The sequence below is a fragment of the Cygnus atratus genome, chromosome 8, assembly GCF_013377495.2.
Source record: "Cygnus atratus isolate AKBS03 ecotype Queensland, Australia chromosome 8, CAtr_DNAZoo_HiC_assembly, whole genome shotgun sequence".
Taxonomy (NCBI): Eukaryota; Metazoa; Chordata; class Aves; order Anseriformes; family Anatidae; genus Cygnus; species Cygnus atratus.
This window is the reverse complement of record NC_066369.1, coordinates 32,246,386-32,271,766: the sequence shown is the minus strand read 5'-3', so window position 1 is coordinate 32,271,766 and position 25,381 is coordinate 32,246,386. Positions and strand designations below refer to the sequence as shown.

Genomic DNA, 25,381 nt, shown 5'->3' with positions numbered 1-25,381 from the left:
AAAGTAGAAATCGTTCCACTTTTTTTTCCTGTGCTGTTGAGTTTCCCTGCTTGATTAATGATGGACGTAAGATGGAAATGACTTATGCCTCATGGCTTTCAGTGTATATCACTGTGCGTGTAGCATATCTCTCCACTGCGATGGGGGGGATGCGGCACAAGTCAAGTCTTCTCAGACATGAGAGAATCCAGAGAAGTGACATTATGAACGCCGTGTGCCTGAGAAAGGTATAATTAGAGCTTGTGTTTTATAAATAGGCACCCATAGATTCATTCCTCCTTTGAGATTCTTTATTATATGCATTTTTTTGGTGTTGAATATGGGTTGAGCTTGTTCTGCAGCCGTGTTCTATCAAGTTAAAAACTCAGACAAGATGACTCAAATCTCAGGATATTAGAGCCCATTTGTTCTGGTGTTAAAAGAACGACTTCTTACAGCTAGTAGGTGCTAGCTTATATGATAGCACACCAGGGTTCTTGCCATTTTTGAAGTACAGGAAATAATTTTGGAGAATATTTTACTGAGCACTTCTGTACATAGTCACATTCTGGATTATGCAGAAAATGGAAAATGCATTTTATGGAAATTTCAGCATTTGCTTTCAATTGTGCTAGCAAAAACCACCCACTTTAGTACATGATTTCTGAAGTTATCTGTGGAAGAGGTACTTTTTTAAAAGGAAATTTCTGTTAATTTCAGTACTTGACAAAATCACTATTTACATTTTTATATACAATATTTTTTAAAGAGTAGATAGTTGAAAAGAGCTATACAAACTTTTTTTTTATTATTTAAAAATATCAAAGCTGTGTGTGTGTTTTCCAAGGTTTATCCCATTCTTAACTTTCTCTGTAACCTCCCCTTTCAAATGAAGTTTTCAGAGAATGCATTTTGTGGAACATTTTTGCATTGTAACTGATGATCCACTGGAACCCATCCAGATGAGCTCTTTTACATAGCAATTCTGCACAAACATCACAAATTGCTCTTTGAATTCTAAAACTCAAAAATTATTTGGGTGCTATAGGTTGTTTGTTCAAATTTTAGACAACTTGGAACACTGTCAAAGAAGGTTGAGCTGTAGCTGTATACTTATCAGAAGATTTTGCAGAGCAATGCAGTGTTGTCCTTACTTATGCGATTTTTTTCTACTAGGAGAGAGGGGCAAAAACCAGAAATATTAGAGAATATTAGGACAGTAACAGAATATTAGGACAGTAGGCTGTTTCTAATCTAATAATTTTTTTCTTTTTTTTTCCCCTAGAAGATTTTCAATTAAAATTTGTTAACTAATGTTAACCTCTGGGAATGCTTTATTCATTACCTGGCAGTTTCTACTGTTTTTTTGGCCGTTGTAAAATTGTTTCAAAATTCCAAAGCATTTGTGAATTTAGACACAAAATGCAACTCTGAGAATACAGAGTAGCTAATTTAGTTTGTTTTCTGTTTGTTGTTTTCTTCCACGTCGTTCCAAAAGATTCCAAGTTTTCCAAAATACGTATCATCTATTTAGAAAACAGAAACAAAGTTTTTGTTACCAGGGCTGCTACCCTGACAGTCCTCAGGTGGCCGTTCAGAAACAACGTATGACGTTAATCAAAGTCATTTGGCAACTAGGTTGGAATCCTTGAATACTTTTCAAAATATGTATCTCAACAGCAAGCAAGCACAGAATCACAGGATGGTTGAGGTAGGAAGGGACCCCTGGAAATCATCTGGTCCAACCCCCTGCCAAGCAGGGTGACCTAGCGCATGTTGCACAGGATGGCATCCAGGCAGGTTTCGAATATCTCCAGAGAAGGAGACTCCAGAAACTCTCTGGGCAATTGTATAGATGGAAATTACCCATCCGATTCTCACAGAGCTCCGCGTAACAAGATTTTGATCTGAGCCATTAACAAAACTGCAGGGCAGAACGCCTCCCAGTACCGCAGTGTGGTTGTTTCAGAAGTCCAGAGGTACCTTGGAAATGCCACTGGCGTGGATGCTGCTGAGGACTTGAAATACAACACGCATGTTTCCAGCCAACATTAGAACGTGAAGAAATAGTCAACTCCTTGACCAACTCAGGGGTTATTAGCGGTTGGTAGTTCTGTCCAAAGAGCACAGAAAAATGAAACCAACTGGAATTCACGGTGACCAGGTATTAAAAAGAATCTGACTGAACCGGCAGCGTTCACTGAAAATCGGCCGCCTGCCAACCCGCTGTGCCATGCGAGGGGCTTCCAGGAACAGGTTATTGCGCCCAAGTGCAGCGCCTGGGTCCGAGCGGAACAGGCAGGGTACCGCGGTGCTCTGCCCGCAGGATGCCCGTGACCTGCGGGCGTGCTGTCCGAATTACTTGTCATCTCTGCTCATGATGAACGCTACCTTCAGGATGCTGACCAAACATACCAAGTCTCTCGGAGTTTTTTCTAGTCGTTCAGCTGCCATCTTTTGCCAGTAGCATTAAGACAGTTCAGGAGAGGAAGAAAAGAAACAAAAAGGCAAGTGTGAAGTTTGTGAACCAGTCTTGAATATCTGTGCAAACTGTTAAACAAACACTTGCAAACAACAATTACATTTAGCTTTTCCAAATTACTCTAAACAAAAATACACTGCCGAATCACAGGAAATACCATACGGCCTCGCCGTTACTCTGCGTGAAGTACCTAGCTCCTTGAGGTGAAACTAACATGCTACACTAGCCACATGGCGTTCACAGTAAACTAGCTGAAGTGACAGTGTGTGTCTGTGTCCCTGTGTCGTGCCCCGTTCCCCCCCTCCCGCCCCCGGAAATATTTTTTCTGTGTGTGTGTACAGCTGGTATGAGATTATTATTTTTCCGCGAGCTTCCTGGACTTGGGGGGAGGTGAGGGAGATTCAGATGAAAGAATTTAGTCTCTGGAGCAACCCTGATTGGCATAACTGCTATTGACTCCTGACCTGCTTTTTTTTTCTCCATTGCTCGCATATTGCTAGCACGAGAGCCAGGGAACAGGAATCCAAAAGTGAAAAAAAAATATATCTTGGCTATTGTTGATTGAGATTTATGTGATCTTCCGTGAAATTAATAGGATGTTATTGAGGAAATGTCTTTTCTGCTTCTTACTTGAGGAGGAGCAAATTATTTGATTGTTCATTAAGGTCAAGTAAAAGCGACATCACGTGACTCATTAATGATTGCAGAGCTCTCCCTAAAATTAGATCTCGACTATTATATCACATCTTTCACTAGATGATCTGAGTACTTAATGCATCACAACACTCAAATGGCTTCTCCAGTTCCCATACGGTTACAGGTCTTCCTCTCCTGATACCAACACGACATATTTGCGAAAAGCATCGCACCTTGGAAAGGACTTTCCCCCGAAGTCTAAGAAGGGTCGCTGGAGATCAGAGACGCCTTCCTAAGGGTTCTGTCCCAAGTACTTGGAAAAAGATTAACAGCTGTGACAACTGTTGTCAGTCCAGCTGTAATAGAAATATTTTGCGTATCGGTTACACTAGGAGCCGCATGGCACTGGGGACTGCAGGGGAAGGGGCTGAGCTCACAGATCTGTACTCTTTTGTTTGTTTGCTAGGGAATGATGGCATTATCTAGTTTGGGTGTGTACCTTGGTTGACGAAAGGAAGAGCAGAAAGAGCCTTGAGAAACAGGTCTTTTCTTTTTTCCTTCCCCTAACAAACAAACAAAACCCCACCCTCCCCTACCCAGAACGTTAACCTGAACACTGGTGAAGCGTGCACCGATTAGGGAAGTAGTGGAAGGGACTGTTTCGCAGCGGAGACGAAGGGCTACACTTTTATCACCCTTGGGAGACTCTTCTCTGAGCGGTGGGAGGGGAGCCGTGCGGAGGAGATGGCTGCGTAACCGAAGGCAGCCTCCGCCGGTGCGGGGCCAGGCCCGGCTGTGCCAAACGGCCCCTCTCAGCAATGGAGACGCGCGGTCAGAGGCCGCCGGGCGGGAGATCCGCTTCTGGACGCGTGGGGCCGCGTCGGGAAGTCTCCCGGCGGCAGTTCTGGTGCCCGCCGCCCCACCTGCGCGCGGGAGGCTCCCGGGGCCGCTCGGGGCAGCGGCAGCGCAGGGAGCCCTCGGCGCCGTCTCCCGGCGGAGCCGCCTCTGCCGGTAACGGGCGCCGCTGTGCCGGGGGTAGCGCTGAGGGCGCGTCCCAGGGCCGCGGGCCGGCCTCTCCCCCTCTTCCTTCCCTTATCGAGGGCACGGCGGTGCCGCGGGAGGAAGGGGGGGCTCCGCTCTGTGTCCGTGAGCGCTCCCTGGGCGGCGGGGCGCGACGGCGGAGGGCGAAGCGTCCGGGGGAAGGAAGTAACGCGTGCCGGTTGCGACGAGGCGCCCTGGCGCTGTCGAGACTGCCGAAGACGTTCGCCGGGCGCGCCCCGCCCTCGCGCCCCGCCGGCGCAGCCCGGGGGCAGCACGGGGCGCTGCCCCGGCGGCGGGGGGAGCGCTGCGGGAGCCCCGGCACGCTGCCCGGCGGTGACGGCGCTGCGGGGTCAGCTCCCCGTGGAGGCGCTCCCGGCCGGGCCTCGTGGCGCTGCGGGGCCACGTGCGGCTCCTGCAGGCCCGGCCGGGCGGGCACGCGGGCCGGGGCGGCGGGAGGGCGGCGGGCTCGGGCCTCGCCTCCCCGCGCCGCGGCGGCCCCGGGGCGGGGGGCAGCGGCCGGGCCGGGCCGGGCCGGGCCGGGCGCTGCCCGCGGCCCCCAGCGCGGCCGCCGCGGCGTCGGGGGCGGGCGGTGCGCGCCCCCGCTCCGCCCGCGCGCTCCCGCGCGCCGCCAGGCCGGTTGCCGGGGAAACGGCTGCATGGCAACGCGCCGGCAGCCCGGGGGCCGCCCGCCGCCGCCGCGGCGCGCAGAGCGCAGAGCGCAGAGCGGGCGCGCTGCCCTCCTCGCTAGATGCTGCGGCGGCCGCCCGGGAGCAGCCACGCGCCGCGCTCGGCCGCCGACCGCGGGCAGCAGCCAGGGGCCGCCGCCGCCGGGGGCAGCGCTCGGCCGCCGCCGGGCCCAGGGGCAGCAGCGCGGAGCGGCGCGGAGATGGTGCCGCTGGTGCGGGGCGCCGGGGGCTCCCACCAGTGGCTGGCGGCCGTGCTGCTCGGCCTCTGCTGCCTCCTGCCCCCCGGGCGCATCGCCGCGCCGGGCGGGGACTTCCCCGGGGCGGCCGCGGACAGCCTGGTGGTGCGGAAGGGGGACACGGCCGTGCTGAGGTAGGCGGCGGCGGCGGCGGGGGGAGAGCGGGCGCGGGGCCCCGGGACCGGCCGGGGGGTCCCGGCGGGGGGCGAGCGCCGGGCGCCGCGACCCGGGGCGGCCGGGGGGCGGCCGGGGGCGCTCGGCGCTCGGTGGGGCGGCGGCGGAGCGGCGCCCCCGGCCCCGTCCCGGCGGCTCGGCGGGGCAGGGCGGCGGCGGCGGTACCGGGACGGGCCCGGCCCCGCGCCCCCCGGCCCGGCGCCGCCCGCTGCCGCCGCGGCGCAGCGCGGAGCCGCCGGCGCGCCCCGAGCCCCGCGGGCACCGTTATCTTTGCCGGCCCGAACTTTTACTTGTACTTTCGCACCGCGGTGCTACGGTTACGCAAACCCACGCCTGCCCCGGGTTTTGAGCGCGGTCGCGGCGGTCCCGTTCCGCCGGAGGAGCGCGGGGCCCGGGCACGCGGCTGGGCTGTGCTCGGTGCCGTGCCCGCCCCTCGGCTGCCCGGCCGCGGGGCGCCTTAGCCCCGCGCGTTTACAGCGACTCCGCAACGCGACGAGAAATAGCGCGGGAGGTGTTTTCGGTAGGAGTTCGGAATCGCCGCGTAGCCAGTCCGCCTGCCTCTGGTGTAGTAGCTACCGAAAATACAGCAGATGTCTGTGTAGAGCTGCTGACAAGCGTTTTGTACGTATGCCTCAGCCGTGCTCCGTGTTTTGAGGTGTCCTGAAGTCCTCGTGCTTCCTGTGTAAGGAATCAGGGAACGAGGGAAATACAGAAATAAGTCTGCCTTACTTGCGCTGCTTCAGATTTAAAGGTTGCACAGAAGGTAGCTCGGTGAGTTGGCAGGCACTCAGGTGCTCAGCCAGTACTGAACGTTTTTAGGACGTAAACGAACGTATATTTAGAACCACCTTATTCAGACGTTGTACAGGTGCTCTAAAGGTTTCTGCTTGGAGGCTTTCCGCTGGAATATGTGCAGTTTCCTAGGCCTAGGATAGTGTCTGAAGCTCAGCGTCTGTGCCGCTGGATAGGTTACGTAAATGAAATTAGAGCTTTAAGATTAAAGCATCGCTGCTGTCTCACAAGCGAGGGAGAATATCTGTTTTGTGAAGAGCCGGTGTTAAAGGGAGCATGAACATTGCTGCTTAACTCTGGAACAAAGCAATTAGGTGGTGAAATAACATGGGGGTTGTATCTGGGTGGTGGTGTTTTTTCGTTCTCTTGCTCTATGATTAATTTCTTTCATTTCTTACGCCTTTCATAGGCGTTCTTTCAAATAGCAGCTTGTTTTGTTTTCAGCTGGGAATGCAACTTGAAGGGGGAGTGTAGGATGCCTACAGGAAGGCACCTTCCAAAGAGAGGACGGGAGATGGGCAGAGCTGCTCGTTTTGTACCTCAGGGTGCGCATCGGCGCTGCTCCTCCTGAGTTCTTCCTCACCGGATCTCTGCAACTTAACACGTTTAAATACGTAGGAGAAGAAATGCTATTAGTATCCTTGTTATTGGGAACTGGCCGTTTGTTTAGATGCAAATTCTGGTGGGCTGGATAAAGCAGTTTAGGAGTTAAAAGAGGAGTGTTTTCTTCCAGCTCTATAGCCCTCTGGATTTAGCTCCTCTCGGTTTCTGTACGCTGCAGCATCCGAAGTTGGCTGCGTGCAGTAGGTCCCTGCCTCCTACTGCAAGATGGCCATCGGTGCCTTCCTGCTGCCATGTGTTGATTCACCCCTCAGCGCCGGCTTCTCCGCTCCTCGCTGCTCTCCGGCAATGAGGGCTTTGGAAAGTCACCTCCTTACCTATTACAGATCGCGCAGCGCTCCGCTTAAAGCGTCTGGCGTTCTTGCTTCAATAATTAATGCTAGAAAAGGGGAGCAATTCACGTGGCTTTGAGTCAGCGTTTTGCTGGCCGAAAGAAGATCGCGGTGACTTACGAGACGCACGTTTGCGTTTACACGCACCCACCTGACCGGGTGCATCCCGCGCGGTGCCCTCGGCTGTGTGCCGACCCCTGCGGTGGGCTCTGCGCCCCGCGGGGACGCGGCCGGCCGCCTGCGTCAGGCCTCTGCCCATGTGCCTTGCTGCGAGCCAAAAAGTGCGGGCCGGGAGCGCGTGGCACCTCTCAGTGAACAGCGTGGGAGGCTGGACGTGCCAAGCCCCAGCCTCGGTCCTCGTGACCGCTTTCCCTCATCTTTACTGAAAACGAGGACTAACACCTCCTTTAAGGGCGGAGGTTTCCAGGTAAAGCTTCCACGTGTTAACACAAAGCACGTAAATCGTGCGTATCCCTTGCCTTACGACAGTTAACCTGTCGAGCCCACGCAGCACCGGCGTCACGTCCTCGTGGCACCGCCGAGGTGCGCCCAGCCCCCCGTGGCAGGCGGCGGTGCGGGCGGGCCGAGCTCCTTCAGAGGGCCAGGGCGGTGTTTGCCAGGGAAAGCCTCTCGTGAATGACTCTGAGGAAAATCCGTCCTTATGCAGGGTGTTCTTTCTGATGATGAGCTCTTTCTGTAGCCTTAATAATTAAAAACTGTCTTTTTGTTTGTTTTCAGTCCGCGTTTGGTCCATGCTGTCCCAACGCTATTTGTTTTACCGGTTATTGAAATTTTAAGAAATGTTGTCTGTCATGCAGTTGCTTTGTATGACAAAATAGTTTTAGGAAACCGCTTGTTTTCAGAAGTATAAATTCTGCCCTGCACCTGCTCCGTATTCTTCCCAGGTAATTGCCTAAGATTTAACGAGAAGTCATGAGGAAGGAGAGAGGAAGTTGTAAAAATGTTTTTATTAAAACAATGGATTGCTACGTGGTAAATTGCTAGGAGTGCAGCCAGCAGCCTGTCTTTTCAGAACCGGATTACTCTGGTGACCCTTTCAAAGACCTCCCGCGAAGAGAGGGATCACCCTCGGTTCGCGGTGTCTGGAGCACCGACAACGCCGGCAGCAGCTGGGGAAGAGCGGTGGCGTAAGGGAGGTGACAAACGCGGAGCGGGCGGCTGAGAGCAGCCTGGGTGACGGCTTCATTCCTGCGGGGCTGTGGCTGAGGCCTCGCTGCTCGTGGGGCCAAGGCCACCTCCGCCCGCCCTGGGGTGGCAGCGAGGGCCCCCTGCCCCCGGAGGTGAGGGCACACTGGTGCCCGGGCTGGCGGTCCCTGGGCTCTGGCCGAGCCGTGCGTGTGGCCCTCGTGGCTTCACAGACCCAAGAGAATCGTGTTTGGTTACTAACAGCTCCTATTTACCTGTCTGTGATGCATAAACAGATCCCGCTTAGAATACCTAAAGGTACAAATCTGAGGATGATCAAAATGGCTTTCTGGAACAAGCAGCCTCTTTTCCTGCACTTTATGTTTCTATAGCTCATGGCTGATAAAAGCTCGTGTACCTGGTAGTTCTGTTATGTTGTGCAATCGCAGGAAATTAAGTGTTAAATTTGACACATTTTAAAAACAACAGACTTCTCACTGCTGTGCGATTATGGAGTAATTTATTAAATGCATGCTGTGGAATACGTTGAGTGGTGTGGATTATTCACTGTAAAGGCTGAAGCCTCAGTCACCTGGGTCAAGGCTCCCGAGGGCTCTGTGCTCCCCTCCTGGCATGGCAGCGGTGGCCGGGCTCTGCTGCGCCTGGCGCTGGGGAACCAGGTTCTTTTCAAACCTGGCTGGGGAGGTCGGAGAGAAATTCCAGGTCAGCCTCGTTAACGGGCAGATTGAGCTTCACCCGTGTCGTTTTTGCCAACAGTAGTCTCTTTTGCCTCCCCGGGTGAATTGGGCCTCAGATTTAAGCAGCCAACGGTCACCTGAGAAGGGTGGTTATGGGAGAGGATTTTTTTCCGGTCATAGGTCAGGAGGTTTGTGCCTTTTTTATTATTTATTTCCTAAATTTGAAATTCTCTATATGTAGCTTTGCTGCTTTCCTCTCCACCGCTGAGTGTTTCGGGTCCAGGTAGCGTGCGGTCACGCTCTCCCCTGCCTCAGCACCCCGGGGTAGCTGTCAAACACGTGAACTAACAGGTAGCACAGGACGGCTGTGCTGAGCTGCTCTGGGTGAATCCCTTGACACCGTCCCCCGTAAGGTGCTCACGGGCAAGCTGTGGAAGCGTGGGCTGGATGGGCAGGCAGTGAGGTGGGTCGGGAACTGGCCGAAGGGCCGTGCCCAGAGGGTGCTGGTCAGGCTGGGCGGGGGCCAGGAACTAGCGGTGTACCCCGGGCGTCGGCGCTGGGTCCGCTCCTGTGTGACGTCTTCGTGGGCTGCGTGATGGGGCAGTGCCCCTCAGCAGGGCTGCAGGTGACAGCACGCGGGAGCAGCGGCTGCCAGGCCAGGAGGTCGTGCAGCCGTCCCGAGGGACCTCACAGGCTGGAGAAGTGGGCTGCCAGGAGCCCCGTGCAGCTCGACGGGGAGAGGTGTTGAGTTGTTCTGCGCCTGGAGGGGAACAGCCCCGGGCGCTGGGGGTCACCAAAAGGAGGTGTCATGAACATTTGGTATGACGGAATATTTGGAGTGGCTCTTGTTTTCTTACGTAAGGTTCAGGTCCTAGATTCGTTTTTGGTTTTCTTTTTTTGTTGTTGCTGTTTTCATGGATGCACAGTGCCGTTACTGAAAAGTGAGTTCCTGCGTGCTGGCTGTTCTCTGATAAATAAATGAGAAATTATACACTAGGCCGGGGTGTGAAGCTGCGTATAAAGAAGTCATCACAGAAAATGAAATAAATTCTAGGAAAGGAAATGAATTCATTTACCGTAAACACCTCTCAAGTCCCTCCCAAGCTTGTGTCCGGAGGCGAGGTGTCACAGCATTGCAGCACGGGCTTTACGAAGCAAGGAGTTGCAGCTTTCTGTCCTGTAAACATGCTTTGAGGCGTGTTAATCGCTGTCAAGCTCACTGATTTCTTTATCACCGTTTGCTGCCCTCTTGCTTTCCCTCTGGATGCGGGTAATGGCCGTGTTTGAGCCACTTTGAAATCAGTCTGGTGTGGGGACGGATTCTGTTTTGGCAAGAGCAGGTTGGCAGCAGCAGCATCCTAGCCCACGTCTCCAGCTTCTCTGGCTTTGCAGACATCCTGGTTTCCAGACCAGGCTTCCCCTTTCCCAGGAGGGTACACCGGTGTCTGACCGCAGGCGCAGGGGAGCCCTGGCCGAACGAAACCTTCCTGGGACCACTTCCAGTTCCTGATTCTGCTTCCCCTGGCTGTGGGCATTCAAGAATGCAACTGGAGGTTTGTGGTCGTCAGCAGAGATTCTCTTGTGGGGGGGCTCCTTGCCAGTACTCCTGGAGCTGTGAGTCCCACAGACTCGCGCTTCAGTGGTCCTGAGGAACACCTCCCGTCCTCGGCCAGGTCGGTGAAGGTGCCCGTGTGGCTCAGGCGCCTGTGTCAGGCGGGAGGTCAGGCAGGCTCTCACTCCGAAGCTGCTCAGGTCCTCAGGGGAGGGCTGTGGGTGCCTAATTCCGGTCTAAGTTGCTGAGTGCGGGGTAGTGACTGTTGGGCTTGGGAGTTCAGTGTCGCTTTTGCCTTCTCTTCCCACAAGAGCTGTCCTTCATAGCAAATGGTCTTTGCCGAAGGAGCAGCAACGGTCACGGAAAGCTGGTGACACGTCTACAAAACGTTCTCCATCTGCTGTCATTCACGCTACTGAGAAGTGGGCATTTGGAATGACAGTTTTGCAGTTTGAATAACAGAAGCCTATCAAGTGTGTATGGCATATTTAAATATTAAGAGACTATACATATTCTAACGTTACAGTCCCTCTGATGCATGTCCATACACCAGTGTTGAATACAGTTGTGTGCAAGCATGTATAAATGCAGATTTGTCTTTGGGGGACAGGTGGTGTAATAAATATAAAAAGAAATCCTCTTTCCTTTATGATTTCAGAAGGTACATTTCTTGACTTCTATACTCTTTTGGTATTCTTCTGCAGTTCAGGATCATAAATTATTTGGCTGTGTGAAGCTTTGTTCCTGTTTCTCTGAAATATTGCTGTGTTATGTGTAGACTGAGGTGCGCACACACCCCTGTAAAATTAGGTTGGTGTTTGGGAAAGACTTGCATGTTCCAAATCTCTACCAATTACTAAATAAGCATATTATGGCACTTGCCTCTCATCCATGCAGTTAAAATAAATAAATTCAGAGTAAATCAAAATAATTTATCTTTTTAAACCATTGCGAATGTTTCAGATGTTACACAGAGGAAACAATAAAACGAGGAATCAGTAAGGAATGAAAAAAGAATTTGTTCCAAAGAGCCATTCGATGGAGGAAAAAGCGGACTTAATTTCCTTTCTTTTTGTCATCCTGCACAAGAGGTGACCGCAGCCTCTGGCCCAGGGCAGCAAGCCGCGGGTTCAGCCTGCCTCGTTCCATGGGCCGCCAGCAGCAAGCGGAATTGGCTCAGCGCTGTCTCTCCTGGCAGAAATCTGACCCAACGCTGTGCTTGGAAACTCAAACCTGCGCTGCAGCAGGCTCGGGGAACCGCTCTGGAGACATTTCAGCGTTCTAGAGACATGTGCGGATTGATGGTACGGAGGGGCTTATACTCCACGCGTGAACGCGGGTGCGTTCCAGATGTCGGCTCCGGTGCCGCTGCTCTGCAGCCGGGCAGGGCCCAGCGACGCTCCCGAGCACTGCCATCGGTAGTGCTCCCTGGTCGTGGTGCGTTGTAGTGCCCTGCAGGGTTGGAAGTGCATTAAACTATGTTAACGTGGCAGGCCGTCCTTTCAAAGGCGTTCTCGCCCTCTCTCGGACCCACCTGCGTGGGTAACAGAACTAGAAGAGAGAAGTTGGTGATGCTGGCTGCCGCTGCTGCTCTAACCCCCCGTGGCAGGGGTGTGAACGAGACGATCTGTGAGGCCCCTTTGAAGCCAAGCCCTCTGGGGATTCTGTGAAGGCTTCCTGAGCCCCGGCCGGCCGGTGGGAGCCTGTCCCCGCACCCTGTGTGGCGCAGGGCAGGGACGGGTCGGCCACAGGCCTCACGGCCCCCTCACGGCCCCCTCACGGCCCCCTCACGGCCCCCTCAGCCGCGGGGAGGTGCAGGCAGCGGCTGTGAAGGGCCGGGGCGGGTTGCTCGCCCGGCTGCGGCTCTGGCCCAGCTCAGCGAGGTGTCGCAGGTGGCAGCGGCAGCAGCTGGCGGCTCACGGCTCCGTCTGGGGCTGGCGCTCATGGGCGGCTGGGCCGGCGCTGAGGGCTGCCTCGCCCTGCTTCAGCTGTGCATCAAAACTGTCTGGAAGGGCAAGGAGGAAAGACAAACCTTTGTCTCCCTATGGGAGTGCTATTCCTCACGAGGAACACGGGGAGAATTTTTTGTTAAATAACCCTCTGTTAAGGCTCTGCCTGCTGGCAGAGGTGGGGGTAGTCTTCGGAGTCCTTTTCGGTTCTGGCTCTCGTTCAGCCTTTGAGAAGAGATGATCAGTACGAAATCCACGTACTTGTGAGAACAGAAAGGTCCCACTTATAGCAGAGGAAGTAACTACGAATTTGTAAATTTTCCCCAACTCAACGCAGACATCAGTTCAAGGTTCATGCTAATGCAGGGATGTGCTTATTTAAGTTATAGGCAACCAGGGCAGTCCCTCCTCTGCGTTTGTCTGTGGGTGTGTGATCGCACCCACGGCATGGCTGGGTGTGCAGGGACACCCACGGCATGGCCGGGTGTGCGAGGCGGGTGTGCAGGGACACCCACGGCATGGCTGGGCGTGCGAGGTGCGTGTGCAGGGACACCCACGGCATGGCCGGGTGTGCGAGGCGGGTGTGCAGGGACACCCCCAGGGAAAACCCCGGTGTGCAGCCTGGCAGGGGCCGGGTGAGCGCTGCTCTCCTCGCGCTGCGGGGCTGCTGTGCCCTGGCGTCCTGCACAGCCATACCAAGCACCTCGCGCCTTGGCGCTACCGTACCAGGAACTACTGAGCTATCTGCTGGTCTTCAACTCTGCAGAAAAAATGTCCTCCTCTAACCAGATGCACAATTCCTTTCCAATATTACAGTTGTCAGAGACCCTAGCACAGGCTGGCTTCGTTAGTGCGCTGCATTTTCATGCAGGTGAACATGGAAGATAGGCCCGGTAAAATGATCAGCCCTCCCAGTAGTGTTTCCTGGTACTCTTCTGTAGTTCTTTCATACGCAGAGCTGCACGTGGAGCTGCAGGTGTCTGCAGTAGCTCTAGCTGTGGCTCTGGTTTTGCACAGTGCATTACTTACGAAGCCGGTAGAGATTTGACGGTCAGCGTGTCCCAGCACTGAGTTCAACCTGAGGTTTGGCTGCTTTAACTGCTGGTGGTGATTCTGCAGTTTCTGAGCATCTTCAAGCTTATATTGTGTCTGTCTTGGGTGGTTGTGGACATATATGCCAGGGTGGAAGGATTATGTCACTGTGCACAGACAAAGTTTGGATTTTTATACCTGCAAAGCTCTTTCAAAAATATGAGATGAGCTAGAACATGCTCTGTTTTATAACAGAAAAGCTGTCAATCTATTTTAAAAGATTTTCCCTTGGCAACAGCAGACAATCTGGTGGTCAGACAGCCAAACAGCTATCATTAGTCATGCATAATTGAAACAAAGAGAGTATCCAACTGTTAGCGGTATCAGTTTTGTCTTGGAAAATCTAATTAACATACAATACTTCTTGCAGAAATCTCCTGTAATTTTTCCTATGCAAACGTCAGTATAAATGAAGGAAATTATATATATTTATGTACAGCAGGCTGGATTTTTTCTATGTTTATTTAAATATACAGGAATAAGATATCTGTCCACTTCAGTATAGCACTGTGATACGCCTGTTAAATTCACATAACGCAATTCTGTCAAAAGTATGCAGGAACCTTATTCCCTCTACAAAACATAGGCATACATAATTTACTGTACAGTTGTATGCCTTTGATACTTCACTGGATTCGTGTTAAAAATGTTTTTAAACTGGGTTTGATTCACCGTCATGGAACTGCACTCGAGAACCAAGTGCTCCCTTCCTGACCACCCGCCTTTCGCGGGGCGAGGACACGCCTGCCGGGTTTATTCTGTGTGGGGGAAGGCGATGCAGGCCCTTGGCCCTGGTTTCCTCGGGAGGGACTGAAGGCTTCTCGTGTTGCAGCGCACGACTTTCAGGCTTGCTTCAGGTGCCGTTAGGTGCAGAGGGGATGGGGCTCCCTAGGGCACGTCGCGGGCAGGAGCTCCGGCGCCGCGGCCATGGGTGGTGCTCAGGGCGGAGAGGTGCTGGGGTGCTCGCGAGAGGTGGGCAGTGGGAACCGGCAGGAAGCTGCCCCACCTGAGTGTGGTAAGTAACCAGCTAGAGAAGAAAACAAGGCTCCAAGCCCACGCTTGTGTTTCTTACTGAACGGAGATGGTAGCTTCCGTAAACCTCATCTAGAGGCACAGAGGCTTTGCTACCAGCTACAGACTCACCGTGCTCAATTAAGCAGGAGTGACACCGAAGGCAGTTCTCTCCAAGGAAAACATGATTGAAGAAGGGAAGGAGGAGTTTCAAACCAAGTTCTTGTTGATTTAACACGATTAAGGCGTATGTGAGCATGCAAAAAGAAATCGTGGTGGCGTCCCGCCTCGCCCCAGCAGCGGATGTCCGCAGCTGCCCCGGGAGGCAGGGCTGGTGCCGGCAGGACTCGGCCCCGTGCTGCTGCCTGCCCCTTCCTCCCCAGGCCTGGCAGCCAGCCCCGGGCCGCCGCGTGGGTGTCTTCAGGTGTTCGTGTGGATACCTTGCTGGTGCTTCCTGAGAAGGTGCTTGGCCATCCACCGGGCAGCTGTTCTCTCACAGGAAAACCCGTCAGTACGACAGTGTGATTTCTGGCTAAGGTAATAGATATACAGATACACAGGCGCACGTAGGGTTCTTTTGTTTGTTTTTTATAGACGTAGTACTGGGCTTTTATATTAAAGCTGTTAATTTGGTGTAGAGGTTGATAGTTTCTCTTAACGATTAAATTGGAGGGCGTTCCTCACGTCTCCAGCTGTAGCTTAGGGCGAGCTCAGGCAGGAGGGAGCTCCCCGCGGCGCCTGTGCTGGCTGTCCCCCCACCTGGGGAAGGATGCTGGGTGCTCGCGGCGCTGCCAGCGAGGGGAGGTGCCCTGCCAACGCGGGAGGGAATGGTGGAGGGGGTTGTGCTGTGCTGCTGTTAAACACAATTTCTGCTGGAGTAAGTGAGGCAGGATTTTGCTAAACCATTTTTCCCCCTTTTTTCCCCCACTCTTTCTGCTTGTCGATGCTCACTGCCTAGAACTTTCTCTTCCACTTGTCTTCCTGACCTGTTGTCGAAAGCGGTACGTGTTCCAGTACGCTTTGTAAGTGGAAGAATAAGGTTCCTGGTGCAGCTGAGTGCATTTAAAATCGAAGTGGGTAGTCCAGTATGGACCCTTGTGTGAAAACTCTTCAATAATGTTTTTAGCATGTTTTAATAAGCCTGCTGCAGTGCTGAAATATCTATGAAAGAGCTTTTACCTCCATTTCACTAGTTCTGGGTTTTAATAACAGCGGTGAAGGTTTGCAGAGACAACATGTTGGAGCACTTCATTCCCGTGGGAACAGGAGCACGAGGCCTTCTCTAGAAGATAAGCAATGTGTGATTGCTCTCTGCAATTTCTGGTTTATTTAATCCAGCCAATTTTACTCTCTTTCGGAATAAGAGACCTGGTAACAGCAAAAGCGCTCGGGAAGGCTGTGCCAGCCGAAAGGGTGTTTGCTCCACAGCAGCCTCACCCTGCGTAGCACCAGCTCCGCGGGCGTTCCCGGCTCCCCAGCCAGGCGGGTCCGGCAGGGCGGAGGTTCGGTGGCAGCACGGGGTGTTCTCTGATATTTCTTCTTGAGCTCACGCTAGCCTGGAAAGCTTGTAGTGGTTATTAATAATCGGTGGGTGGACGCTCCTCCACCAAAAGCGGAAAACCTATCGAAGCTGCGCAGCGTGTGCTTGGCGCAGCGTGTGCTTGGCGCAGCGATCCATTGCAGCCGCAGCCAAGGAGCGGTGCTGCTGCGAGCTGCGCGCGAGGACCTGCCTGGGACGCAGTGCTCTGGGGACACAGCTCCTGTACCTTGGTGTTCAACCACTGTAATCCCAATTTGCTGGTTTTTAATTAGTCCGAAAGAAGTTTAATGGGGGAGAGGGTAACTTAGCACACCGTGTTTGCCCATTCTCCATGACTGTGAGTGCTACTTACTGAAAACGTTCAGCTTGACGCAGGAGCTCCGACATAACCTTAGCGTCTGATAAATTGTGGTGTCACTTAATTTTAAAGTAGAGCTGTAAACGTGTGACAGAAAAATGAAAATGTTAAATATTGAAGCCAATATTTTAAGTAAGTGATACATTGCAGTCTGGGGATAAGCGCACTTTTATGTTGTGTGACACAGTTCGAAATAAAGTGTATATTGTTACTGCTGAAATTTCTTATCAGATCAGCTACTCTGTGCTGTATGCTACAGAGCGGCCTGTCCTGTGCTGACGGTTGGGAACTACTGTGATGCTCTGGTGCGTGTAGGAACTGGGAGGGCCTGCTGGTGCCGTCCGGGTGCGTGCGCAGAGTGAGGTCTGCGCTAGGAGAAACGCTGTGCTGGATTGGTTGTGAACAGCACTTGTCACAGCTGGTGTTGGATTTTAGAACCACGGTCCTTGCCTCAGCCCTTCCCGGTGGAGGCTGTAATACCCAGTGCCTCTGTGGGCTTCTGCTTGGGTAGCTTTGGACCCGTGAGCGCTGAGATTCCTGCGAGAGAGACCGGTGCCCACAGTGCCTCCCTGCCTCAGCATCCTTCACTTCCGTGCTTCCTGGCCCCTGCAATGGGCTCGCACAGGTAAAGCCCACTGTGAAGCCCAAACGGATGGGCTGTACTGCAATGAGGACTCAGCAAGATGTAAAACGCTGTGAATTTTCTCCGAATTGGCTGAATAAAGGTCAAGAATTCTTTCTGACACCAGAGGAGGAGGAGGACGTCCTTGCCATCACCTTGCCATCACGAGTGTGAGGGAGAACGGCAGAGGTGTAGGTGCCTCAGGTGAAGAATCAAAGGATGCTCGATTTCCATGGAGGCTTTTCTGCCTGTTCAGGACACCCAGCACTGAGGGGCAGAGAAGACAACAGCAATCAGCAGTCGCACGGAGCTGTGGGTTTCTGACTGCAAGGCGATGGTGGCAGTGGCCGGTGTTACACCACGGCACGGGGAGCAGGAGACTTCGTCCTCCTTCATCTGGAGGTGCAGCACACGGTGCTGGCCAGGCAGGGCCGGGCTCTGCTGCCGTGGTGGTGCCCAGGCACAGCCCGTGGCGCCTGTGCGTGGGGACAGGATGGCCGCTGCGGCGCTGGGAGCGAGACGGGGGTTAGCCAAGGGTAGGCATGGAAGTGGCAGGGCTTGCGGAGAGCTTAAGCCATTGGCGGCTTCTTAATTCTCAAAGGTGTGTTGACTTACCTGTGTGCCCCAACTTGTCCTCATGTAGCGTTTTCTACTGATTGTTTTTGGTTTCTTGCGTTTAACAGGAGGTAAGCTGACGGAGCAGGAGTTACAAGACATGCTATACCAGATTTTTAGGTTGATGAGACTCTCCTTTAGCTTAATTGTAACAGAAATTGGGAAGTGGTCCTAGAAGAACTTGAACGGTGTCAGCACACTTTGAGGTGAATTACCGGTGGGGTTGTACCAGACCGTGAATGCTTACCATCTTCAGGAGACTGACTGATTTGGGGAGTGAAATCCCAAAATAATTTAATAATCCTGAACTGTGGTATCAAGAGTTTTTCAAAGGTGGCCAGAGGTATCTATGCCTTGGCAAAAATAAACAGAGAAATAAAAGTATTCTTCTGTGTTTGTCTACTGTGTCACAAAGCCTGAAAGGCTGAGGTCTTTTCTACGATATGAATGAACCCAGCCTTCTTTAAAACAGGATTTAAAATCGGAAACTCTATCAGGTCTGAAAGCAATTATTGCAGTTATTCTGTTTCTGACCATCATAATATAGCAGTTTTTAATGAGGGATTTGAATCAGATGAACTAAATTAGTTAAAAAATGAGCACAGCTGTATATGAAGGTCTCAGAAAGGACTTACGTTATTAAATTGACTTATTTTAGAATCTGTGCTTATGAAGTATTGAGTCATCTGTTACAGTGCATAACTAAGCTGTGATGAAAAATCTCATGCCTAGTGAGAGTCAAAAATGCAATGTTTTTGCATGTTTGTGTGTTGCTTACAGAACCAAATAATACATAATAATATAATATTGAAACATGGATGTGTACAGTATTTATTCTTTTTCAATTTGATGGTATATTAAAGAATTATAAGTTAATGCATTAAAAACTACATATGCACTTATCTTGATGTGTCATGTCATAATTATCTTGAATATTATGCTTTTACCATAGCAATTAAATCAGTAAACTGACAAAATTGCATACTTCTCAAATTTGTTATATTTATAGAAATGTTGAAGTGTTTCGCTAACTACTACTTTAGGTCATCTTGATATAAGTTAAATTGTATTGCAGCTCTTAAGACACTCTTTTTATGATTGGACTCACCAGGCCACTTTCTGACTTCTAATCACGCTCCCACTGCAGCAGTGTTATATTGTTAATAACTAACTTGAATGAAAATTATAAGTAAATCTAAAATGAAATATTTAAAATGTCACTGAAATGCTACTATAAACAGTCAAAAATAAGTTGATTAGTCTAAGGTATTTGCTGTATAGAGCTTCTCTCATATGGCAGTTCTCGTTTTATGGTGTGTGACTAGATTTTTAGGTTCTGTGGGCGGAGGTTGGAGGATGCCATTCCAATCTTCAAAATCTTTTAAGTATGGCGTGTAACAACGTGTTAAAGCTACCTTGCTTATCTCTGCTATAGAAAGGATAGTTTCCCTTCCACAAGGAAAATTCTGACCTTTACTGTTCAAGTTACTTTAATCAGGATTTTTTAGCAATGCATTTCAGGGTGTAAATTTACATAATGGTTTGGGAATCATGGCACGCACCGTCCAAATAATTTAGAAAATCCTTCAGAAAGTGTTGGTGTGTTGAATTGCATCGTACCTCACTAAGTCTGGAAATCCTTTGGAGTTGTTTCTGGAGAAAGAGGGGCCATGAAATAAACTGTTGATTAGACATTTCAGCTGGAAATCACAATATCAGCATCCAGTTCCAACACCTACGTGACTATTGCCCTCCGGGATTTTAGAAACCCACGCTTCCAAAACTGAAGATTCATCTACCAGCAAAACGTTCACCTAGCACTTGTCAGGGCTCTCGTGGAGAGGAGCCCTTTGTTCTTTTGTTCGTTCTTTAGCCTCATAGTACTGTTTTCTGAAACAGCCATGCCCTTCCCTGCCGCCCAGGGGGTGGATGACCATCAGAAGACAGCGCCAGTGCTTCCCTGCGCCTCTCTGCTCCTCCTGGTGGCACGAGCCATGAGCCCGTGGTGCCCGGGGGCTGCTGCGTCCCCAGCCGACAAGTCATCGATATACCAGACACGTACTGAGAAAAGAGCAAGTCTGCAGTTCTGTGGAAGGTACCAGAACTCGTCAAGGTATCTTAAGATGAAGACCTGACTGAAGGCTCTCGATGGCGCGGCACAGGCCTGCTGTTACAGGTGAGGGGTCCCCTGAATTCTGGGGCCAGCTGGATCGCCTTGCTGTGGTCAGCAGTTACCCCAGCACGGCCAGCCGTGCGCCACGGGACGGGCGGCACCCCGCTCGGTGCCGAGGTGCAGGCGGGGCATGGAGGAGTGCTCTGGTGCTAGAGCTGCCGGCTGCGTGTCCTCTCTGAAGTCACTTGTGAGGATCCCATCGGCCTTCCAAGGTAAACGTTGAAGTAAGCCCGCAAAAGTTGTTTACCTTGCGGAAAAGCCTCACTGGAAGTACCCGTGCAGTGAGCGTCGGGCCGGGCAGGCCGGGTGCAGGGCTCTCTCCGGGAGCGCCCCGAGCCGCGCAGCGCCCACGGCCGAGCCCAGGGCCGTGACAAGCAGACGAGCGTCTCCATGTGTCCCCCTGCAGTTCCTCAGCTCGGCTTTCCGCCTGGGCCCGTGGCCCGAGCCCTGCACACACGTACGGAGCGAGACCAGGGTCGGGAGAGAGCGGAGGAGATTGTGGGGAAATAACTGGTGGTCGGGGCGTGGGCACCAACCCGCAGGTGCGGTGCGTGGTCACGTTCGCAGGAGCCTGGGCGATGAGTAGATACGTTATGAAAGCAGCCTAATTACGATGAGCAATTTTCCCCCTGGCTGGAACAATTGGACTAGAAAATTGTACTAGACTTTCCATTCGGAGACTATTAAATAGCAGAAGAAGAGAGAAGGAAATACAGTTTTTGTCGTGGTTACATTTTCTTTCTTTTTTTTTTTTTTAGTGTAGTCTTGCACGTGGCCAGGACTTAATTTAGAATTAATTTAATTATCGTGTGTAACAAGTGACATTTTTTCTCACCTGCACGTTCTGCTCCTGGCAGTACGCGGGTGCACGAGCCGAAGGGAGGCTGGGCGCGCTCAGGGCACCCCCGTGGCTCAGGCTGGGTGCGCGGGGCCGGCTCCGCGAGGGCACGGCCGGGGAGCTGGGGCATCGGCACAGAGCCGCGCGGGGGGCGTGCTGCTCACAGACCCGACCAGCAGGCAGGGGTCGGTGCCATCTGCAGCGAGCAAAGAGCGAGGGCAGAAGGAAGGCGGTGAGTCCCGAGCGCCCCCGAGCCCGTCAGTGGGTATCTGTGGGATGCAGGTGCGGCTCAACATTTAAAATGAAGCTTGGGGCGCAGCTGTGGAGTGGAGAAGATCCGGGAGTCGTTAGCACGGATACGGCACTCTGATTTTCTGTATTTTTGTGTCCTTCTGCCTGTTCTGCCAGGAGACTGGAGAGCTCCCACCCTGCGACAGACCTGGTGCGTGGGTGGGCCCGGCGTGGCCGTGCCTTCTGTTTGGATTTCTCCTCTTTGTCTTTCGTGCGACGTGTCTAAACACCCGATCACGAATTTTCTTCTCTATAGGACACGCTTGTGACTCATTCATACTGGTTTTATCTCCAGGCAATGGGTTCGAAATGAGTCCTGGCTTTGGAGGTGAACAGAGCACTTAGTGTGATACTCATCTCGCTGTGTGCAGTGGTTTTGTTCAAATATTTCCAGTTAACATGCATTCTTTGACAAATACCGCTACGACTTAAGTGGTAATATAAATGATTAATATCTCGGATGCCTGGTATTTCTAAATATAGGTGCCTGGCACACCAGAGTAGTTTTACCACCTGGCATGTTATTTCTTTTCTGTACCTGTGGCCTTCTGTCCCCAGCAGTAGTTCACCTTTCTCTCCCCACCATCTATTTTAGCATTAATGTTTGCTGCAATGAAGCTACTCATGCCTGGGGAACGCATTATTCTGTTTATGAAAACAGTAATAACCCTGAGCGCTGCACATAGATCTGGGACTTAATTCAAATAACTCTCAAAGCATTGCTCTTCCAATGGATTATGCTGATTTGCTGATTCCTGCTTTTTTTTTTTTTTTATTAGCTAGGTAAAGTGAACAGTGAAGGAGAAGATTTTATATAGCTAAATTTATTTCTAAATCAAATATAATACTTCTAGAATTACTGTCTTGGAAGGCATACTTTTTAATATTTTAGACACATCTGAATACATTTTCTTTTTACAAGATTAACCAAGTGAAGGATCACAGGGAATATTGTTTTGAAGCTTTCGTGAAAGTAATGCTAGTGTGGCAAAAGGCAATATGAAGTTAAGGATGGTTCAGCGCATTTATATCTGCGAGCCACGAAGTCGTAACTCAGGGAAGAGCCAAGCCATAGTGCAGGAGCCAAGCCTCGAGCAGTGACTGAGCGGGAGGGGACACTCAGATAGTCATTCACAAAGTGTACATGGGGTTTTGATGTAAAATGTATGGATAGTTAACCTGCTTATTGCAGCTACAGCAAATCACAGAGAGGATCCGCTCTCTCTCTAAGATTACAGTTCACGATAAAACATTTTTGGTTTGCAATGCTCAGTAATCGTGAGTACATAAAGGCAGCCACCAAACAAAGCGTGGGCATAAGGCTTCAGATGTTCAGTGAGCACGAACGGGTTGGAAATTGCTGTGATGCTTTGCAGGGGAGCGGGGGTGAGATGTACATTAACATTTTTGGAAAACCTTTTGAGTCCTTAGATGGAAGGTAATACATTGTAATAGTACCAAGTAATATTATTTCGTAGAGTAGCAAATGATGTTCAGTATTTACAATTCATCAAAGTTTATGTTACCCGGAATACAATTTCTGTGCAAATGGTTGCTGTCTTTGGAGAGGACTTGACACATTATTCATAAGTTAGAAGCAGATAAATTACAATATCCAAAGCGCATCTGCCAGTAACATTTTTGACTGGGTGCAGAAGATCAATACAAATCTATTCATAGCAGACTAGAATACTTCTTTTTTCTTGTTTAAGAACATTAGTTTGACTACATATGTATGCTGTTTAATAATGTACACCCGTACCTCCGTGATGGCAGAAGCAGGAATGTTCGTTCTTATGCTTTATGTGGAGAAGAGTCAGCAGTCTTCACCTAAAATAGCAAGAGAAATTCCTTGGACTGGTCTTTGAAGGCGTCAACCCCTTTACAAAGTTGCAGTCTTGCACATCAGTTAATCAGTTGAAAATAAAGAGAACCATTCAGGTAGTAAGTAAGCGCCTTAAGCAGTATGCGACTCTAGTTTTGGCCATTTTTAACAGGTGGTGACTGCGTCGGGCTGGGTTTAGCTGCTCGAGGTGCCGGGTGTTGGGAAGGCCCCGTGCCAGTGACAGGCACGCTGCTGCCGAGTGCCCGCGGGCGCGAGGGCGAGCCCCGTGCTGCCGGCGGGACGGAGCACCTCCGGCACACCTCTGCTGCGAGAACCGCGTGCTGCATCTCCTCGTCTGCTTTTCCTTCTGCCGGCAGCGTGCAATATTGCAGATTGAGTTATTTTTGGAAAACGCTCACTGTAGCTTGCCCCCCCGGCAAGCTGACGTGGAGTTTCCCTTTCCAGCAAAGCTCTGTGATTGCATAATTACGGCCGTTGTTCTGGGGAGCTGTACTTTTTAGCATTCATTGGGCTTTAACAAAAAGTAGATAGTTCCTGTAATGGCTCCAAAAGCATTTTCACTAGCAAAGGAGTTCTTTAAATAGTACTCACTGAGTGAAGCCACTAATTTGCATGACAGCTTGATTAAACGTAACCTGGTTCCACACTTAATTTATTTTGAAATTGTCGAACATTTTCATTCTGTCCCATTTATTTTAAATTAGTAGACTAGTTCAATTAGATTAATTAAGAAAAAAAAGGTAATTTTTATTATCTTCATTTGTGTAAACTCAAATTCATACTTTAAAGTGGTTTGAAAGTGGTTATAAATAACAAAGCTGTTTGTGTCAGCATAAAGATCTGTTGTACTTGTTACTGTGATGCATAATGGAATGAAGAATTAGGGCTATTAGTGTTCGTCTTTAACTTTAGGGGAAGTTCTGTTGCAAATTTTGCTCTATATTACAACAAATATTCCTGACTACATGGTTTCTGGGAAGAATGAACCTGAAAAGATAATATATAAGAATTCATTTTGCACAGATCTTCAGGAGGACTCCATTTTCAACAGAAAGTGCTTTTCAGCTATGGGAAGGGTTTCAGAGCTGGTTCTTAATTGCGTGTGAGATGGCAGGCAAGAGTTGTTTTGAACAACTAGTGATGCTGAGCTGCTCTTGGGTTTTTCCTTTCTGATTTACTCTTGGTTCAAGTAAATCCTTTTTAAAGATTTCAGAAGTCTTAAAATGCAGCCCTGGCTGTACTGGGTCTGTCCCAGGCAGTGCATTGGTAGGCAGCCGGGAATGAAGCCATGCCAGGGCTTGTGCTTGTGTTCTGGGTGCCTGGGAGTTCAGAAGATATTTGCAGTTATATAGGTAGAAAAAAATATATCTTCTTTGAAACCGGGCTAAATGACAATACAGTTTAAGGACTTTCTGTTAAGTTGCAGTTGGAATAATTGCTGGGAATACCCCTTCAGAGGTGCAGTACCGCTCGCAGCGCATCCCTTTGTGGAGCTGGCCACAGCTGTTTGCTTTCCCCTGTCCTGGGGGCGGGTGCGTCGTGCTTGTACCGAGTGCTGCAGGAAAAGCTCCAGGCGAGATGTTCCCAAACGTATTTCTAGATTCATTTCCTTAGCTTCTCCTTCTAGGGGAAGACCTGTACAGCAGTTAAAAGTGAATTTCAGATTTGATATGAATATGGACCCGTTAGTTTATCTTACCTACCACCTATTCCGAACTGGTGTTCTCTTGGGTATGTCTGCGTACTTACCGAGGTACAGAGTATGTTAGACTTCATCAAATATGTTTTGATCACTTTTTAGAGTGCTATTGTCATTATTTGTGTCTCATGACAAGAATGAATAGTAAGCGTTTGTTATAAATTACATTTTCACTATTGGAAACAGTACAGAAGTTTCAGCTTGCATTATGGCTACATAATGGATATTACTTTTGCGGATAGTACTAAGTATTTCTTTTTAATTTCTTTCCTTAGACCCATACTAAAACTGTTTTGATGATTCATTGACCGTGTTAATTAATTTTAAAGGCTTTTTAAAAATCCTCTTTTCATAATATCTTAAAAAAAATCTAAGTGACATGGGAGCCTGCAGCTTATTTCCAACGTAGTTTTAACAATTAGGAGCCAAAGTATTTTTGACTTGCTTGTCTCTGAGTTATTTCTGAAACCAGGGGAAGAGGCTTCTGGAAATTGTAACCTACTTCTTGGTCAGGCCCGCCGGGACTCTGACACCTGTACAAACCCAGTGACCTGCAGTGACGGCACAGGAGCAAGAAGCTGCTCTCATTTCTATCTCCACCCAGCTCATGTCTGGAACTGTAACAAATTTAATAGCCAACGTGCGGTGCATTTTTCCTAAAAGCGTTTGTGAACATATATCCATTTGTTTACTTTTCAAGCTCATCCTTGGGATTGTTAGTTATACAAAACATCTAAAAGGCTTTTTGCAGTTCTGCAAGGCAGCAAGGATTTTTAGATTGGTTAAAGTGACTTGATATGTCAAGTGCTGATTTTTCTGTGCATAGTATTTTTGTGTCAGGAACAGTAAAAATAACAACAAAACCCAAAGGCCAGGTGTGCTGTGAAATATGATTTATATTCATGCTAATGTAGTATAAGAGATATTTGATCAGGGTGGGTTCATCTTAATTCACTGCTGGAGATTAAGGTT

General features: G+C 50.5%; 1 protein-coding gene across 5 annotated transcripts in view; it reads left to right on the top strand.

Moving 5' to 3' along the window:
- The first annotated feature begins 4,871 nt into the window (after positions 1–4,871).
- The window catches only part of NEGR1 (neuronal growth regulator 1), a 254,849-nt gene continuing 234,339 nt past the window's right edge, over positions 4,872–25,381 (top strand). For all 5 annotated transcript variants that reach the window (XR_004781418.2, XR_004781419.2, XR_004781420.2 and 2 more), the window contains exon 1: positions 4,872–5,194. Coding sequence is in view for 2 of the 5 variants with exons in the window: in XM_035564421.2 (XP_035420314.2) it covers positions 4,887–5,194 (308 nt within the window). In the remaining 3 variants the exon portion in view is untranslated. The remainder of the gene's footprint in view (positions 5,195–25,381) is intronic.